General features: G+C 43.2%; 1 protein-coding gene across 7 annotated transcripts in view; it reads right to left on the bottom strand.

The window, feature by feature from the left end:
- The window catches only part of PDZD2 (PDZ domain containing 2), a 144,856-nt gene that overhangs the window by 17,133 nt on the left and 107,052 nt on the right, over positions 1-20,671 (bottom strand). For 6 of the 7 annotated variants that reach the window (XM_075267792.1, XM_075267809.1, XM_075267817.1 and 3 more), the window contains exons 13-19: positions 18,139-18,271; positions 13,175-13,247; positions 10,743-10,846; positions 10,024-10,195; positions 6,661-7,463; positions 6,128-6,272; positions 891-3,891 (exon numbers count right to left, since the gene is read on the bottom strand). In XM_075267792.1, the coding sequence (XP_075123893.1) occupies positions 891-3,891; positions 6,128-6,272; positions 6,661-7,463; positions 10,024-10,195; positions 10,743-10,846; positions 13,175-13,247; positions 18,139-18,271 (4,431 nt within the window). The remainder of the gene's footprint in view (positions 1-890; positions 3,892-6,127; positions 6,273-6,660; positions 7,464-10,023; positions 10,196-10,742; positions 10,847-13,174; positions 13,248-18,138; positions 18,272-20,671) is intronic. The other variant, XM_075267800.1, reaches the window with a different exon arrangement.

The raw sequence follows: 20,671 nt of genomic DNA, 5'->3' as shown, positions 1-20,671 counted from the left end.
GGGTTTAGGTACTGCAGCAATATCCCATTTATACCTAATACGTTAATGCAAACATGGTTCGGAGTTCTGGGTGTATAGAGGGTGACATTAAAGGGATCCTATCATTGGATACCATTTTTTTCTGTCTAACACGTAGGAATAGCCTTAAGAAAGGCTATTCTTCTCCAACCTTTAGATGTCTTCTCCACGCCGCTGTTCAGTAGAAATCCGGGTTTTCTTCGGTATGCAAATGCATTCTCTCGCAGCCCTGCGGGCGTCCCCGATGCTGAGAGAGAACTCTCCAGCGCCGCCTCCATCTTCTTCAGGAACGGCCTCTCCCTGCGTCATCTTCTGTCCTGGGTTTCAATCTTCTAGATCTCGGGCCTTGGGCAGAGCTGCCTTCTCATGCCCGAGCCACAAGAAAATAGCCGCTTACACCAGCTTACTGTGTATGCGGCCATTTTCTTGTGGCCCGGGCATGTGCAGTCGGGCCTAGAAGATTGAAACCCAGGACAGAAGACGACGCAGGGAGAGGCCGTTCCTGAAGAAGATGGAGGCGGTGCTGGAGAGTTCTCTCGTAGCATTGGGGACGTTCCCAGTGCTGTTTGAGCACTGGGGACCACCCCCAGTGCTGCGAGAGAACTCATTTGCATACTGAAGAAAACTCAGATTTCTACCGAATGGCAGCGCGGAGAAGACATCTTAAGGCTATTCCTACGTGTGATCGACAAAAAATTAGATTTTAATGGTAGAATCCCTTTAATGCCCTCAAGATAACCTGCCATGACCATTCTGTAGATACCTATATACAGCAAAGCCATTTTTGAGATGCCTTGAGGACCAAGCAATCTCCTATTCCTATTACCTACACTTCTTACAAACAGGCTTCCTAGAATGGCCACACATCTCACCTGACGGACCAGGATCTTCTGGCAGGCTCCCCATCCTGTACCACTTCACCATTGTATCCAACAATCTCATAGCCATTGTCCTTGGCGTTTATCCGAGAAGACAGCGTGTCGCTTCCAAGCGCTCTTGTAGGTGTAATCTCAAGTTCTGTTTTATACTGCGGAGTTTTCGGTTCTACAGAGAAATCCTCGCTGCACAGTTTGTCGAGGTCTGGCATGCTCAATGCTCTCAGCTCCCGCAGCTTAGAACGAGACAAAGATGGCCGTATATGACTGGAGGATGTCCTAGCTTTCCTAACCTGCACAGCGGAGGGCTCTGTTTTTTCAGTCCTGGTTGGCTCGGGCACCGGATCTTCCTTTACCGGGTCTACGGGATTTTTTTCAGTACCAGTTAAGGCCAAACTTGATGGAGATTTTTTGATTTGCGATGCTAAGGACACTTCATTTTGGTTGTCACAACAAGAACTTAAACTGCGTCTCAGAACCTTTGTGTTGTCGCAAGACTGTGAGTGCAGGGTCACCGATCCTGAAGATCGCCGACTTAGAGGAGGCTTGCTAGAAAACGGAGTGTTATTAATTTCGATCACCTTCATGACACTTTTATCAAAATTTACAAGATTTTCAAAGGACTTAATCCTTTGCTTGACGGTCAAAGACGAAGCCGTTTCATGGGGCCAGTTGAGTTCATAATAGTAGTTTCTCTTAATAGTCCTCAAGACGTCACTTCTTAGGGAGTATTTCCCTTTGGTGTCTTGTTTCTCTAAAAGTGCTTTGGAAAGATCTTGAGTAATACAGTCATCCATACTTTGATCTGATACTGGTGAAACAAGATGATCATCCGTAAGACTTTCCCTTCCATGCATAATGTCCAGGTCCATGAGATGGGGAATTTGTATTGGCATTGAGTAAGTTCTTGTCACAGACTTGGACCCACTAGGGGGCTTCTCTGTAAGGTTATGGTCTGGCTTGTGCTTGGGGGATGTAAAGACCAAAGCAAATTCCATGTTGTTGGGAATGCTGTTTTTATTTGGAATGTCATTTTTACCAGAAATTTGGTGTCCACCTGACAGTGAAGGTGATAATTTCACTTCCATGAATGTGCGTTGGATGTCTTGGTTCTCCATCTCTTCTTCGTCATCTGAATGTTGGGTCTCATTCTTGGATGTGGCAAGGTTTCGACAAAGTCCATTTAGACTTCGCCTTGTTTTGTTGTCACCTACTGTGTCCATTTTCTTGTTGCCCGTTGCTCCAAGAGGAAACTTTTCTCCATTTTCCAAACCTTTTGCCATATCCATTCTAGCAACATTTACAGAGGAACCGTTTTCTTGGCGTCCTTCTGGAGAACATTTCTTTGCTCCAACCAAATGTGACTTCTCATTCGACGGACTGGCTGTCTTGGGGCTTAAAGAAGAGCAGGAATCGGCTTTAGATAGAGACATGACAGCCTTGTTCTTTTGTTCATTTTCAATAATTTTAGAATTTCTGGAGTCTCTGGGAGAAGACATGGAATCTGTCATGGTGGACCTCTTATGAAGAAGCTTTGGTGACGGTTGTGGGGATGATTTTCTACAGTCAGGACATTCACTCCTACCAGTGTTTGTTTTTGCCATATCAGTGTTTGGTCTGTTCCTGCTTTTGATGCAGAGACCTTTCAGCTTGGGTCCAGGTTTAGGCATTTGAGCACTGAGCATATCCAAGTTACCACCCAACAACTTCTTATTTTCGTTCCCTCTTGTGCCAGCAATATTGTTTACCTTGTGTTCCGATTTCACAGCTAAACTTTTACTTGCTTTTGTCTCCACTTTCCCCTTTGGGTCTTTATCGAGTGTTGTAGGTGACTGAAGGCGTTTGCTTGTAGAAGGGGATTTGGTGATACCAATGGGTTCTCGAGGACAACTAATGGGTTTTTTGTCATCATTTCCATCAGAAGTTTCGACATGAGTGGAGCCCATATCTGCCGTACTCTTAGCTTTTATATGGAATGGAGAGTTAGTGTCCATAGTACCACTACATGAAGGCACCATTATATCCCCCTTACTGACTACGTCCTTACCATGATCTTCTGTATCTAAGGCACAATGATCAATAAGTTCCTGAGAATCTTCCTTAAGTAAAGCATCTATAAGAGTCCGGTCTAGTATGCTTCCAGCACCCCTCTGGTCTATGGAAACCGTACTGTTGCCGGAGGTCGGTGGTTCACTATTAATCTGTACTGGTGGATAAAAGTGGTGCGTCCCCTCTACGTCAATATCGTCTTTTTTGTAACCACAACATATTTCGATTTGCTCCTCCTCAGAATCAGTCGTGGCCTGGGTTTCTGACACAAAAGACTGGTTCTGAAGGGATGAAATCATATCGCTTGTGGAATCGGAAGGAATTTCCAGTAAGGATTCACTGTCGGAGTCGTCCGCAGCCCCATACATGGAGGTCGAAATATCTATAGAGCTGCTTTCAAATTTTTCAGACAGCGAGAAGTCATCGGTCACGAGGCTGCTGAAATGTCTACAGTAATTGCTTAAGCTGCTTTTATTCATCACTACAGTATTCTCTATGGGGATCGAGTCCAAAACGGAATATCCCAAGTGGTTACTCAAACCACCTGTTGAACTGGCAGAGTTTATGGATACATTAGATTTCTCAAAATGGGTTCCATCTTGTTGACAGGAAGTCATGCTTTCCGGGACTCTTCTAGGATCCATGCCATTGTCTGGGTTCAACCCAATGTTAGACTGAGGAACAGACCCACAATCCTGTAACTCATGAATAAACTCATCGATATTGGTGACGGGACTGCCACCACAATGGCCTGGCGAAGAGCAATATTTGACTTCCAGTTGTTCCTCCTTTGTTGCCATCTTAGAAGGTGATGACGTAGCGTCAACCATTGGAAAGTCATCGATAGCATCATATTCTTTTGGTTTTCCGGTTGCTGTTAACTCTTTCTGGTCTGGTCTACTTGTGTCTGCTCCAGATGCCATGATAATGTGCGACAACCTGTCAACAGCTGTAAAAAATAATAAAAATAACAAGAGTTCACATTTATGGTCAATGGTGAGCATCCCTATTGAGCTGACACCAATGTTGGCAACTTATACTGTATTTTCAGGAACGGATTCTAGCAAACCAGACAGGAGGTTCCCCTATAATTATAGCGGAGGTTACATTTTCTAATAAATTATAGGGAAAATCGTAGCTCACATCTGATAGCCAAGCGAAATCACAAGGATGAAAATATAGAGTGGACTCAGCACCTGACAATGCTGGGTCTGAGAAACAGAACACAAAAATTAGTAGGTGGACGCACAAAAACTTTTTTTTTTCCTATTGTGTAGGGAGGGGTTTGGTGGACATTTTGGAATATACTTTATTAAACCATTTTATTTCCTTTTACCAGAAAAAGCTGTAAAGTTCTCCCTAGCAATTCTCTAACTCTACTACTGAGTATAATGTGTGTCCAGTGTCATAAGAAAGCTGATACTGCTGCCTATAGAGCTCTCAATACCGACTATGGTTTTAAATAGAGATTTGTTTTTGTTGCAGCTACAATCTTGGTAGAAAGTATAAGCTAGGGAGAACTTTAGAGCATTTTTTTTTTTTTACTAAAAGCAAGCAAAATAAGTTAGTAAAGTATATAACAAAAATGTTCCCCAAACAGCCCCTTACACTATAGTTACTTTGCCTAGCAGAGTACATCACAGTGTTAACTGAACAAGAATGACCACAAGGTACCATAAGAAAACATCATGGGAGTCAGGAGAAGGTGTTAAGAATCCCTACGATAGGGAGCCATTGGCTACAAGGATAGGTTACTAGTAGAGATCAGCGAGTAGTATGAGATTGAGTAGGTATTCGATAGAATACTACAGTAATCAAGTACTCGTATGAATACTACTCCTATTCGCAGTAAAAATTCGATTCAGAACCAGCATTGATTGGCCGAATGCTATACAGTGTATAATCAACGCTGGTTCTGCAGCAGGCTCATCCTTGCTAGTCGGGAGAGGTGGCAGCTTTCGGTTATGCAGGAGCTGACTTTTTCTCATAGGAATGCATTGACCAGTGTTGATTGGCCGAATGCTATATAGTGTACAGCATTCGGCCAATCAACACTGGTTCTGCCAGAGGCTCGTCTGTGAGGAGGAGGAGTCTAAGATCGGACCACAATGGAGACTGCTGTGATAGATCGATCGATAGATAGATAGGAGATAGATAGATAGATAGATAGATAATGAAATAGGAGATAGATTTTAATACATACATTTAAAAAAAAAAAAAAATGGTGACACATTCCCTTTAAGAATTCTCTCTGTCTCCACTACAGAAGGAAAAAATTGTTGAGAAATCAGCTTTCCAGCCGCACTAACCTATTTTTTTTAATCAGGAGTTTCGGCCTCAGGCGAAGGCCCGGCGCGGCATACTAAACACTTTCTCCAAACATTTCATCCCTTCATTTGACAAGCCAAAGGCGATTAAGCTTGGAGCGCTACAGAAAATACCGTAACAGCTCATTTATAGACACCGCAGGTAATGACATTAAGTGAGGATTTAATGAAACCAGATGAACCTATAGTCAGAGCGGATTCCAAACGTAGGACAAGGGGGCGGCAGAAGTTTAGTCTATGAGCAGTTTTTTTTGTGCCCCTACAGAATTCTTCCTCCTCATTTTCCAACAGACATCAAAGACATTTATAAAATGGGGAATTTCAATAGATTATCCTGCGGATGGAGCGTAATGAAAGGGTGATAACATTTCTGGACATGTAGTAATAATGGATGATTTATCTACAGTAATGTTCTCACACCAGCATCTCAAGAGACGTGTGTAGATCTCAGGCCCCAAGTATGTGGCCACTCTGAAAGTACACTATATAGGAGGACCAGATTCTAGTCCCATTGTAGTCCCACTGTCATAGTATGGGGCAAACAGTGACAATTATTTCCACAGTAGATTGTTATTCAGGGGGTCAATTGGAAATTTGCACACACATATTCCTATGAGGAAACCCTATATACATTCATGAGATGCAACTTGTTAGAAGATTTCACACAGATGTAGACACAGTATACGCGATGAAATTGGTGTGAAATCCACCATATGTGACCTTATCCCAATGCTGGAAGCAATGTTAGAAAAGAACAAAGTTATATGATAAATAAGATGGACAGGCAGAAGTTAGATAGATATGAGATTAAACAGATAGATAGATAGATAGATAGATAGATAGATAGTATTAATGTACCTGATATTGGCTTTCGTACTTCCAATGTTACAGCTGAAGGTAAGCACTGGACGTAGTCACAGGTCTCCTGATAAGACATATCACTTACATGGATGCCATTGATTGACAGAATTTCATCTCCAGGAGCCAACTTTCCCACAGGCTCCTAGTGGAATAAAACATACAATGGCTAAATGTTCAAAACATATTTTACCAATATGGATTTGCATATTCTTCCCATGTTCCTTTGCAGTGGAGCAACTATGGCTGTATAAGTCTCCACACACCTGAGAAGGTGGTCTCTCCCTAAGGATAGACGTTATCCCCACAATATGATCTAGTCACTTATACTGATCCTACATTACATCCTGTATTATACTGCAGAGCTGCGCTCACTATTCTGCTGGTGCAGTCACTGTGTACATACAATATATATATATATATATATATATATATACATACATACATATACACACACACATACATCCACTCACATTATGGGAGTTCAGCTAAGCTGTCCATAGACAGATGCCTTTCCACCATTACTCGCTCACCTTATCGGTTTCTCCTTGCAGCCTCAGTCCAGCTATTATAATTCTTACAGGAGACTCTTTGATTTCCAGATCTAAACCTACAGATTCGTATTCACTACATAGAAGCTCCACAGTTTCGGTGTTACATCTGCTCGCCACCTCTGCCACTTCTGCCTTCTTCACTGGTGGAACCATCTTTGTGGACTTTGGAGATTGTTTGTTGTCCTCATTTTTCTGTTTGGATGAACTGGGACTTTCGGTGCTCAACATGCTCTTCACGCGCGTCACTGCTTTATGTTCCAGTTTGGGAGACCTTTTATTTTCGGACTGACCTTCTAGTGGGTCCTTTATTCCCAAAGTACTTGGTCGTGAATCAGTCTTACCGGAGTATTCGAAAGACTTCATGGCTATAAAAGGCACATCCGCAGAATGTTCCAGAGCTCCATCCTCTGACTCCACAGAACTGCCGCACACGGATGACCCTGCCTCACGGCCAATACTTCTCGGCAAGTCATCCGTCTGGATCTCTTCATCAACATCCAAGGAAGAGGTGGTCATAACAATTCCAGAATCCTCGTCGGCATTCTTTTTCTTAGTCTCACAGAAGCGTTTGTCTGCTTTTTTACCAAAGTCGTCTTCCTCGCTGCCATCATCGTCATCGTAACAGACAATTCTTCGCTGTCTTTGGAGGGGACTTCTGATGGATTGTGGGCTTCCGTCAATGCTGGACTGCCTGGAGGCGACAGGTTTGCTTCCTGGACTTTGCGTTATTCCGTTTCTCAGGGATAAGCAAGCAGAACCTTGGCATTTTGTTGACCCATTTTCTATACATGTAAAATACAAAAATATCTAGTTAGAAATAAAATAGATTTTTTTTTTAATTAAAAATGCTTCCTGCTCTGTCCACTGTATAGTTCCCACAACTCCCTGTATCAGCTGGTACTTGTCTCCCCTCACTCATCTGATACTTATAATCTATTCTAAAGACAGATCATCATTATCAAGTGCCCAGAGAACTCCTTTAAGCATTTGGATCCAGTTATATACCATAGGGAACCAAGTTTTGGCCCAAGTCCACGTACTTCTTACGTGAGCTCTTGTAGTAAGTGGCTACAAAAAAAACGGCCACACGCAGATGCAGTCAGCTCTGCCTGAAGCCCGCTGGTAGAGCCGATTGCGCATGCGTAGAAGATTGAAAGCCAGGCTGGAAGACGACGTGTAGAGGCCGGTTTCTGAAGAAGATGGAGAGTTCTCTCGCAGCATTGGGACGCCCCCAGTGCTATTTCAGCGCTGGGGACCGCCCCCAGTGCTGCAAGAGAACTCATTTGCATAAAGACGGAAAACTGAATATCTACCGAACGGATAGATAGCATTGGACCCAGTCACCAAATGATGGTCCTAGTTATTCTACTTCTACCATGTGATCTTCTGATATTCTAAAATCCTATTATTGGAATACAATTTATTTTTATCTAATTTCTTCCTATGCAATCCTCTTCCTCAACATGAGAGCATAAATCCAAAAATTTCCATAAAAGACTCCAAATGTAAATCTGGAACTTAAAAGATATGGTTGATGATTATAACCTAAACTTATAAAATTTCTATAAATATTTTATATTTTACTATCTTGCATATAAACACTCCGTCTTCTAGGAAAAGTAAAAGAGTCTGACGAAGCTCAGGCAAATTCTCAAGAATTTCTGGAGAACTTTTTTTCCCCCCAAGAAAATGTCCAGGGTTGGCCCCAATTCTTGGAAACCACAAGAAAACTCCTAATTCATGCAAGGGCCCCTTCCATCTCCCAGTGTTGGATACATGGCATCCGTGACTTGGAGAGAGCTGAGCTCCATGAATATTCTAGAAGGAACATTATTATTGGGCTCCCAGTTGGCTCATGATGGAATTAATTTTCCATTTGCTTAGGAATCTTGAAAGTTTTGCAGAAATTTGTTTTTGACGCTTGTGACATATACAACCTTTCTGGTGCCTGGGATATTGCAGACGTGAACATGACTCGCACGCTTCTGTCACTGCCATCACAAACTGTTAGGAGGAATTTGGAATATAGTCCAGATCATTACAGTGCGCTGCAACAGTTCATTTCATAGGTGGGGCTGGTTTTTTACATTCTGTAATAAGCATTCCTAGAAAATCCATCATTTTCTATTGTAGAGTAATGGATTTTCACCAGTTTAGGTGACCTGGCACACCAATCAGACCAAGTCTCGTGACCAAGTCTTGGCAAATGCCCACTACTACTGTCATCTGCTACTAAAATGATGACACTTCCTTTGTCACTTGCAGCATTGCCTTGAAAATATTAATGGACACATTTCTGGCTTCTATAAAAATAGCAAATTCATATTTTGAAGCACTCTGTGCTGCTGTGGTCCCTTTTCTAGCATGGGCTGCCTCTCATTTTTATTGTTTTACCATGTGAAGCCTTGTCATTACTAATATAATTCTCATAGGTGATCGGGTCACTGCCACCAACAAGACCAGCACACTCTTCTCCTGCTGCTTCCTATGGATCTGATAAGCTACAGGGTATTACTTCTATTTCTATCTACCTCCCACATATAGTACCTCATTATGGGAAGCCCTATCCTCACTAATATAATTCCATAGGTGATCAGGTCACTTTCCCTAACAAGACCAGTACACCCTTCTCCTGCCGCTTCCTATGGATCTGATCAGCTACAGGGTATTACTTCTATTTCTATCTACCTCCCACATATATTACCTCATCATCCTCACTAGTATAATTACATAGGTGATCAGGTCACTTTCCCTAACAAGACCAGCACACCCTTCTCCTGCTGTTTCCTATGGATCTGATCAGCTACAGGGTATTACTTCTAGCTTGTCTCACTCTCGCTTATATTGCACCATCATGTAAAGCCCTATCATTACTAGTGTAATTCTCATGGGTGATCAGGTCACTGCCACTAACAAGACCAGCACACTCTTCTCCTGCTGCTTCCTATCAGCTACAAGGCATTACTATTTATTTTATCTACCTCCCACATCATGTGAGGCCCTATCGTCACAAATAAAACTACATGAGTGATCAGGTCACTGCCACCAACACACTCATCTGTTGCTGCTACCACTTATGGATCTGCTCAGCTACAGGATGTACCACTTATACCTTGTTCTTTACATGATGGCAGTCAAGCAGATAGGCCAAGCCACTATGGCTCTACATCAAGACAACTGTATACCAAAGTACACGAGACAGTGAGAGGCTTGTATTGTGACTGGCGAGGCGTAGTACATATACTTCAATAACCGGATACCAGGTGCACTGTGGGTATTGAGGACATGACAGATTTATCAGCACATAGACAAAGCCTGTTTAGATGGAGAAGGAAATCTTACTGGCAGCGCTGAAAGGAGCAGTGTTTTCCTCCATTGAGTTGCTCGCACTCCTCGCCCGCAGCTGGTCTTCGTCACTGGAACCAGTCACTACGGTATCAGACAAAGAGGACTGGCTGGGGGCATCCTGTGAGAAGTATTGGGACAGCTCCCCTTCAGAACTGACAGAGCCCTGCTAGGAAGAAGCACAGACATGTTTTTTAGCAGTTATGTTTTAGGGTTTTATTCTTTTTATAATTTGCTATTTTTGCAGTTTGGAGTTATCAGAACCTTAAGTTTGGAAACAAGTCATTGATTTCTATGGAGGCGTGTTGTGGGCATGCTCTGAGACCTGTGTAGAGGGGAGGAACTGAGCTCTGACCATAACCTATTGTGAATAGTGGACCGTGTATTATTTATATATAGGGAATCCCTGTCATTGTAATTTTGTCTGTGAGTATTAGCAGATGACTGTCGGGAACTGATCTCTACAGAACAGGAAGTGTTAGACTATTATGAGGCTCAGTAGTTAGTGGGAAAACTGACAGGTTTGTAGTTTATAGTAAAGGGGTTATACCACAATAATGATTTATCTGACTGCTACGATCCCTACCGATCCTGAAAACGGGGGTGTTTTACCGCAGGAGGTAGGGGAGTGCGCTACTTTGAATTCATTTGAATGAGACTAAGCTGAGTGTGGTTGAGGGCCCTATAGCCTGTCTGTGGTGGTCTGTGCTTCTTACCCGACTAGCTGGCTCTAGGAAACGCTTCATTGTCCAGCTGAGCGGTGCTTGCCCATCTGCTTGCTTCGGTTTTACGGTTGGAGATGGGCTTTTGGAATGGAGACCTGAAGATATGAAGATAAAATGGCATAAAATGTCCGGTGTCTAAATTTCCAGACTTCTCTCAAACATACCAAGAGGTAGGCTCCTTTGTAACACACACCGAGGTTGGAGGACGTTCTCATCAAACATCTCGGGTATTATGAACCCTAGAAACTCGTTCTGGTGTCATAGGATAGGTGAGATTCTTCGTTTTTATTGAAGTTCTACATATATAGCTTATATATCTTGACTGTATTTCAAGTGGTGATATTTTTGGAAATAGTACATAGAACTACAGATTATACATATATATATATATATATATATATATATATATATATATATATATATATATATATATACACACACTCACCGGCCACTTTATTAGGTACACCTGTCCAACTGCTCGTTAACACTTAATTTCTAATCAGCCAATCACATGGCGGCAACTCAGTGCATTTAGGCATGTAGACATGGTCAAGACAATCTCCTGCAGTTCAAACCGAGCATCAGTATGGGGAAGAAAGGTGATTTGAGTGCCTTGGAACGTGGCATGGTTGTTGGTGCCAGAAGGGCTGGTCTGAGTATTTCAGAAACTGCTGATCTACTGGGATTTTCACGCACAACCATCTCTAGGGTTTACAGAGAATGGTCCGAAAAAGAAAAAACATCCAGTGAGCGGCAGTTCTGTGCGCGGAAATGCGTTGTTGATGCCAGAGGTCAGAGGAGAATGGCCAGACTGGTTCGAGCTGATAGAAAGACAACAGTGACTCAAATAGCCACCCGTTACAACCAAGGTAGCCAGAAGAGCATCTCTGAACGCCGCACAGTACGTCGAACTTTGAGGCTACAGATGGGCTACAGCAGCAGAAGACCACACCGGGTGCCACTCCTTTCAGCTAAGAACAGGAAACTTAGGCTACAATTTGCACAAGCTCATCGAAATTGGACAATTGAAGATTGGAAAAACGTTGCCTGGTCTGATGAGTCTCGATTTCTGCTGCGACATTCGGATGGTAGGGTCAGAATTTGGCGTCAACATGAAAGCATGGATCCATCCTGCCTTGTATCAACGGTTCAGGCTGGTGGTGTCATGGTGTGGGGAATATTTTCTTGGCACTCTTTGGGCCCCTTGGTACCAATTGAGCATCGTTGCAATGCCAAAGCCTACCTGAGTATTGTTGCTGACCATGTCCATCCCTTTATGACCACAATGTACCCAACATCTGATGGCAATGCCATGTCATAAAGCTGGAATCATCTCAGACTGGTTTCTTGAACATGACAATGAGTTCACTGTACTCCAATGGCCTCCACAGTCACCAGATCTCAATCCAATAGAGCATCTTTGGGATGTGGTGGAACGGGAGATTCGCATCATGGATGTGCAGCCGACAAATCTGCGGCAACTGTGTGATGCCATCATGTCAATATGGACCAAAATCTCTGAGGAATGCTTCCAGCACCTTGTTGAATCTATGCCACGAAGAATTGAGACAGTTCTGAAGGCGAAAGGGGGTCCAACCCGTTACTAGCATGGTGTACCTAATAAAGTGGCCGGTGAGTGTATATATATCCTGTATTTTCCGGCATATAAGACGACTTTTTAACCCCTGAAAATTTTCTCCAAAGTCGGGAGTTGTCTTACACGCTGGGTCTAGTCTCCAGGACTATCAGAGCGCATCCCTCTGGCCGTTGTATCCTATATATGTAGAAATGTTGAGATTCTTAGCTTTCCTATGGCACCACAACCACTGCTCTAGGTTTTAGAGCGCCCAGGATGAAGTCACACCCCTCCCTTGTAAATCGCTGCCTCCATTGCAGAGATAACTAATAACTATTTTTGCCAATATGCAAATGAGCTCTTTGGAGCAAGGACGACACTGTTGTTGCTCACTTGCATATTGGCATAAACCCTGATATCTTGGCAACAGAGCCAGCGCTTCACAAGGGGAAAACACTGTTTGATCCAGGTGACCCCAACCTGTCTACCTGCGAAGGTAACAAGCTGGTGACCCGCTCTCTTTAACTGTAAAAGTGGCAGCTCTTTCCGGTACTGTCTCTTGGGTACTTCTCAACCTACAAGCCCTGGTTATGAGACACTGCTATCATGAAAAATTCTGAAACTTTCTAACCCTGGGTTCCAATTCTATTTTCCCACACTCTGCTTTGCTTGCTGTCAGTGAATAGAACCATTCTTAAAGGCTGGACACAACTGATGTTCTTACAATATGACATAGAATTGAATCTCAGGGTACATTACAATGTTTAATTCCTTTCCATCCTATAAGATAACTGCGATCTCTTGCACCTCCACGTTACATTAGTAGTTGATAACATTATTGACTTGCCTGTGATGTGAGGGTCCCTGCTCTCCCGATGGGTGGTACGAGAGATGGCTTCATCCATTTCTTGCTCCGACATCTTCAAATGATAAGAAATAAGATATCAAAATGTACAGCGAAAGCCTTGTAGTAACATTCTCATAGACTAAAACAAGGCTTGCTCTTTTCCCGCATCCTACTCTGTTCTACAGGACACAAAACCCCAGTGACAGCACATTCCTCCGAGAACAGAGGCTGCTCATACAGCCAGGCTGTCGCAAGAAAGACTAAAATTTTAGATATTGCATTTCCCCTACTAATAAAAGGAGCAAACACTGCAATAAGTGCACGGTAGGTCCTTGAGGGTCCTTCTAATTTTAATGGGAATGACGAATGGTACCGCACAACGGACCGTATTTAGTAAGACCCGAGCATCCTCGGCCAGTCATTGTTGCGCAACACTTAGTAAATATAGTGCAAAAGGAATCAAGTCACTTCCACCATCTCCCATTGGTTCATTTCTATCTTGCCCGTTTCCCGCTGCTGTTTCCTGTGTGCCCTCTTGATACACAGGAAGTGCTTGAATATGTATCCTCATCCAATCACTCGCAGAGGCGGAGTCAACTGCTATAGCCAGTAGGTAGTTGAACAAAGTAGAGAGGGATCGGGCAACACAGGAATAGAGCGGCGGGAAATCGGTGGAGGTGAGCAGCACCGATATGCATCTTCTTGTTCCCGACATGTTTTACTATAATTTCTATACATAATACACATAATCGTGAGGATAACTCTCACTTTCCTCATCTCTTGTAAAATTTGGTAACTAAAAAATAAAAGTTTGAAGAAAACCCATACAATAACTCTGTATCAATTTGCAGTGTTCAGTTTTTTATTTCATTTAGCATGTAGGGGGCGCTATTACAAGGTAGGCGTAAACTCCTCTTTGCATACTGATACATTCCAACTTCTTTTTGTAAAATATCTTCTGAGTAGACATTGGCTTATACTACCCATATGCTACACGACAGATACAGATAGAAAGCACCTGGATGGGTTTTGGGCCGTAAAATTCTTTACAAGTATATGAATCTTTATCTCTGCGTGCACAAATGAACGGTTGCTGAACGGAAATGAAGCCGAGTCCCCCTGGATATCCTCATCTGCTCAGCTTTTGGAAAAAAAAAAAAACTGTGTGTGTATGAGAGCAAAGAAAAGCGAGGAAGGACATGTGGTTTTTATTGTTACCGTACAAATACCATTTTATATTAGCTGGAAAGTGAGCTGTAGAAACAAAAAAGTGCAGAGTCTGGAAAGGCGAGAGAAGGCAGCTGCTCCATCTTTATCTCATTATTATGTGTCAGGCGCTGCGAGGAAATGGGGAATAAAGTAATGGGGAGCTAGTCACGAAACCATCATCACAAAGGTCTTCCATATTGGCAGTACATGATGAGATCTGGAGATCCGGCTGCTGAGTAGGCACCAGGATGGCGGTTGTAGTCAGTCAGGGGGCGGTCATCGGCTCCACTAAAACCCTGGTACCCCACCGGGGCTGGTGCAACAGTGAAGGGGGACCCTGAGGTGTGGAGGCGCTAAAGATATTAGAATGGAAGCCCGGAATACCATTAGACAGCGCCGTCGAGAGGGTGCCTGAAGCCTAACTCCACCACCAATAGAGTAGACCTACTCCACCACCAATAGAGTAGACCTACTCTATAGCATAGAGTAGGTCTACTACATATCCGTATAGCAGCAATGATATGGTCGTTCACAGACGACCTCACCAAATAAAGACGTCGTCTGTCTCGGAGCTTTCGTATCTGGAATAACGCCGCGGTTCTTTCCGATGCCAAGAGAAACACATCAAGAGCAAAGGTTGCAGTCAATAAACCAAAAGCCATAAAGCAGGCGGCTCTAGGGACATCATCATTTCATCCTCCACATTTTATCCTGTGGCTTTACGTCCTTTATTGTGGCTGTTTACAGGAAAGCCACAAGTAATGAGAAGCTTCTGTTTCTGTTAGAAAGCGCGAGCCAGGAGGGAACGCGTCAGGCATACTACGGAGAGACCTCACAATAAACCTGCTCTTACTACATGGGATTCAAGTCAGATCCGTGCACCTCATCATGGGCCTCCGAAAAGCTGCAGGATTGAGTAACTGCTTGAAACAGGATTTTTCCACCACTAATAGAGGGGTATTATTGGTGGAGGTTCAGCGAAGGGGGTGGTGGCGCAATTGTGATGGTCACTTGTGGCTGCCAGGAGTAACAACAAGACATCGTTTGTTATTGAGATCCATTATCATTCTAACTGATACCTTGTAAAAAGGAAATAGCAAAAAATTAACTCCCCAAAAAATACTTTTAGGTGACAAGGTCATGGGTAAGGGATCAACTCCTAGCACCCACCTATCATTTTCTTCAAGGTGCCACGGCAAGAGTCACTGTAGCTTAATCCCATTAAAGGGAATGGGACTCAGCTGCAATACCCAAAACAGCCACTACACTATTTATGGCACTGTGTCTTGTATACAACGCAAAAGCTGCAGCGATCGGGATCAGCCCCCTACTGATCTGAAAAGGATGACCTATCCTAAAGACTATGCTGAGACACGGGGTGATGTTTGCATGAAAAAAATGAAATCAACTTGGAGGTAGAAATACTTTATTTTACCAATCTTATAAAATACATAAACTGAATCCAAACACTAGCGTAAATAAAATATAAATGAGTACAGTCATAGGGGAGGGACTATACTTCCAAGATGTCTTTCTTGCATACCATTAAATAGACATAGTTATGTACCCCGATCCCAAAAGTCAAATTTTAATTTATCCACTTATTTCATTTAAAAACCCTCTAAAGCTGGTTGACCTATCAGCGACAACTCCTTCCAAAACGTGACAATCTTCCCAGATCCCTGTTCTGGAACTCCGGCAAAACGTGATTTTTGTCACAGTAAGTTTGGGGGACATGGGGTATGGGGGACATGTAACACAAGGCCAGCGAGGAGACACTCATACAGAGACGCTCTCGCTTCTGGCTCATACAGGAGTCCCGTCCGGAGTTTCTCCTCTGTATAGACCCTTGCCATTGGTAACGACGGCGTTTCTGTAAAGAATCGGCTTATATTTCGAGGTTGATTGCAGGAGGATTTACTGAGGCACATGTTTAGCACTTAACAAGGGATAAGTTTTCACTCCAGGGAAAATTGTTTCCATACTTTGGCAAAAAGACTAAAAACAAGACCGCGTTCACAGCCGCACGTGACCAAACAGGTCCCGGTATATCACACCAAAGCTGACTAATCCCTGAAGACATTCCTGTCCGCACCTCCAACATGCTGGAAGACCTTCCATTATATACAAGCATATAATTCTGCAGAATGTAATCATTGTCGTTACTAACCTTCGGACCAGGCCCGGAGCAAAAAGAAATTGTAACCGTATAATTAGAAAGTTCACCTGATAATTTCAAAATTCTTGGCTATTACAGTAATGAAGGGGTTAACTGTAAAATTCCTGGTGGCCTGAGGCAAAGACAGAGTTAATTTTGTATTCCCTGGTGTTCTAGGACATGACAGGGGTCACTAGTAAATTAAGTTTTCTCCTTGGAGTTCAGTCCTGAATCCTCAGTGTAGATAAAGGCCCTCGGCAATTTCATTCCATAAAACTGGCCCTTACTTCAATTACTTAGAGAATTGCATATGTGCTTATTATCTACTAAAAATCTGAATTCCTATGCAAGCAAATATGTCAGGTCTGTTTATTTTTAACACCATTGGGCCAGGACTACTGAGGGAGAAGCTGAACCTTGGTGGTGTGGACCATCACCTGTCCGACTGGATACTAGACTACCTGACAACCCGCCCTCAGTATGTGAGAGCCCGGGACTGTGTGTCTGACACTGTGATCTGTAGTACGGGGGCACCACAAGGTCCATTTCTTGCCCCATTTCTCTTCACACTGTACACTGCTGACTTTAGGCACAACTCCTCCAGCTGTTACTTACAGAAGTCCTCCGATGACTCTGCTATAGTCGGCCTTATCACTGATGGCGACGATAGGGAATACAGAGACTTAAACCGGGATTTTGTGGACTGGTGTCAGTTGAACCACCTCAGGATTAATGCTGGGAAGACCAAGGAGATGGTGGTGGACTTTAGTAAACGGAGGAGTGCTCCGACCCCGGTGGAGATCCAAGGAACATGTATTGAGATAGTCAGGACCTATAAGTATCTGGGCGTGCTCCTCAATAATAAACTAGACTGGGCTGATCACCTGGAGGCGCTGCACAGAAAGGGCCACAGCAGACTCTACCTGCTCAGGAGGCTGAGGGTCTTCGGAGTCCAGGGGCCACTTAAGGCCTTTTTCAACTCTGTGGTTTCCTCAGCCATCTTTTTCGGTGTGGCCTGCTGGGGGAGCAGTATATCAACCAGGGACAGAAATAGACTTGACAGGCTGATCAGGAGGGCCAGCTCTGTCCTGGGGAGCCCCCTGGACCCAGTACAGGCGGTGGGTGACAGAAGGATTCTGTCTGTGGTGATCTCCATGCGGGAGAACAAATCCCACCCCATGTATGGGACTGTGGTAGCACTGGGCAGAACTCTCAGCGACCAATTGCTTCCCCCCAAGTGTGAGAAGGAGCTATCGCAGGTCCTTCCTTCCAACTGTGACCAGGCTGTATAATCTACATCAGACCAAGCGAAGATCACTCCGCACAGAGAACTAAATGATCCTGAATCTTTCTTTTTCTTTGTTATGACACCTAGTATCCTTTTATATCTAATGTTCTAAGCTTTGTATGTGTTTTTATTGTACTATTATTGTATTATCTATGCTGCTGTAACACACTGAATTATGTTATCTAGGATTATCTTATTTGTTGTACTCATAATTAAGACTTTTTCCAAAGTTTCTTCTTGTTTTATTTAGAGGAAATGTAAAAGCAGTAATAACTTGTAAGTATAAAACCACTTGTATACTCTGCTCACCTTCGGATTTGGGTGGCGACTGATGATCAGGCTTACAGGACCTGGCCCACACTCGCTCAATATGGCGTAGGCCTCACTCAGCGCTGCATGACGAAGACTCACAGAGTCCGCTTCCAATATCTGATCACCACGGCTGCAAATAAATTAAAAAAAAAAATGTATATTTTTACCAAGAAAGTGGCTCTCAAATGTCTTTAAGCATAGATGCGTAACTCCTTGTGGACCAAAAAAAACCCTAAATTTTTTTCCTTTTTTTTTTTTTTCTGGTGGTCAAAACTTTTTTTTTTATCCCACTGTAGCTGTATGAGATATATATATATTTTTTTTAATATAGGACCACTCCCTATGATGTCCTTATGCATTAAAGGGTTAGAGATACATGTTGGCGTTCCCCCAAAAACAGCACCACGCCTGTCTGTAGGTCGTGATTGGAATTAATGTGAAAATGTCATTTCACTTTTCGTTCTTTTCAGCAGATAAAAATCACATTCCCAACTTGTTATTAACTAGTGGTTTCCCGTTTCTGTTCTACCTAGAGCTACAGCATTGGTACCAGATGAAAACGGAGACTCTCAGCATTCACAGGACACCAGAAGTACTGTTCTAGGTATATTACATTATAGAGAGGACGGATCCTAGAGAAGAGAATTTTAGAATTTCAGCAAAAACAAAGTACAATACATACAAAATTGTTCAGCAAATTCTTCCCTATACAATACATTAAAAAAAAAAAAAAAAAAATGAAGTGACACTGCAAGCTGCAATACCACTCACAACCTGTGGACAGGCGTGGCGCTGTTTTTGGAAGAAATGCCTTTAACAGGGCATATACCCAGGGGTTGGTTGATGAGAACACCCCTTTAGATCAATAAATTCCCAGTCATCAGCATTTCTGGAGCAGGAAATTAAGCGGCTTAATGAAGGACTTTCTGCTAGTTCATAACAAACATGGTGGACAGCTTCTAACACTTCGCTGTGAACGCTGTCATTATAGCAGAACATCTGGAACGAGTCTCCGGATAGATCGCCCTGCCATTCTAAAAGGATTTCCCTCTTTATTAAAACCACATTGTCAGTGAGAAATTCCATTCACAAGAACTGCTGATCCATCTGATGTGACTCCGGAGCGGCCAGCAAACCGAGAAGAGCTTAACAGCGTAGAGGGCGACATCAAAGGGGCCGAAATTATTAATATATACAAGTAAGACGTAATCTGAAAAGTGAGAGTCTTCAGGTTACAGACGAGGCTACTAAGAGGGGCGGTCATTTTAAAATTTACATTCTTTCCATGTTTTTTTTTTTTAAAAAACTACCTCCTAAAGGTCACAATCAGTTTTTGTCTTAAAGGGGTTGTCCGAGGAGTTATGATTTACTGACCTGGTCCAAGGATCTCCGCTGATGGACTCAGGGGTTCCGGCAATGTCACAACCTCAGGGTCATGTGATCCAAAGCAGTGTTTTGTCCTCTGGACCGTTCCGCCCCCTCCCTCCTCCCCCAATCTATCGGGTAATTAATTACCTGTGATATTAGGGCTAGCTTTACTATAGTCAGCCAACCCCCATAGCACAGATAAGGGAAGGGACACTGCTTTGGATCACATGACCCTGAGGTTGTGATATTTCCAGAACCAGTGGAGTGCATCAGCAGAGATCCCCGGATCAGGTGGGTAAATTGCAACTCCCCGGACAACCCCTTTAAAGTTCGTCAATTTCTCCATTTTCCTAGGCAAAATTGAAAGTTATAACGTTACTATTTTTACCCCACTGTAGCTATTTAGAAACTTTGCAGGATATGTTATATTTTTCAATGGCAATTTTGATTTTTTTTTTTATTTTTCCATCAATAGAGCTGGTTAAAGGTTTGTTTTATGCGAGATAACCTTTTATTTTTTATCATGAATTTTTGATCACTTTTTGTTTCATATCTGATCTGAACTTGACCACTTATCCTGAGATAGGTTAAGCTTCTCCAGTGGTAGTTGCAGATAGCCAGCATTTTATCATTTGACCTTTTGACTATGTAGGAGATAAGGCGCTCATGAGCAGACCTCTGACCGAAGAGAGTTAACCAGCAAAAGAATGCTTTGTACATGGTAAAATCCCACATTATTGCAAGCAAAGGCCTCTGGGAAGGTCAGGCATGATGTTAAAGGGAGCGCCCTCTATTGGGCTGCATGACTGAGGCACTGACTTCCTAATTACATCATGGAAGACATATTTGCATATTCTTCCCATGTTCTCTTGCACAGTGGAGCGCTAATGGCTTAATAAGACTCCCCAAACCTAAATGGTGGTCTCTCCCTATGGAGGGACGATATCCCCCTAACCCTGTCTAGAAGCCTCTCACCTCTGCCAGGTCAGTCTTCTCTGCGTCGGGCTGACGAGATGCAATATCATTGAAACAGCTGTCCCTGGATGAGAGACTGTACCTGGTAAAATCCCAGATCATTGCAAGCAAAGGCCTCTGGTAAGATCGGGCATGATGTTAAAGGGAGCGCCCTCTGTTGGGCTGCATGACTGAGGCTCTGTCTTCC

This window comes from Leptodactylus fuscus, chromosome 1, assembly GCF_031893055.1.
Source record: "Leptodactylus fuscus isolate aLepFus1 chromosome 1, aLepFus1.hap2, whole genome shotgun sequence".
Classification (NCBI taxonomy): domain Eukaryota; kingdom Metazoa; phylum Chordata; class Amphibia; order Anura; family Leptodactylidae; genus Leptodactylus; species Leptodactylus fuscus.
Note: the sequence above shows the minus strand (reverse complement) of the source record. Positions and strands in the feature narration are given on the sequence as shown.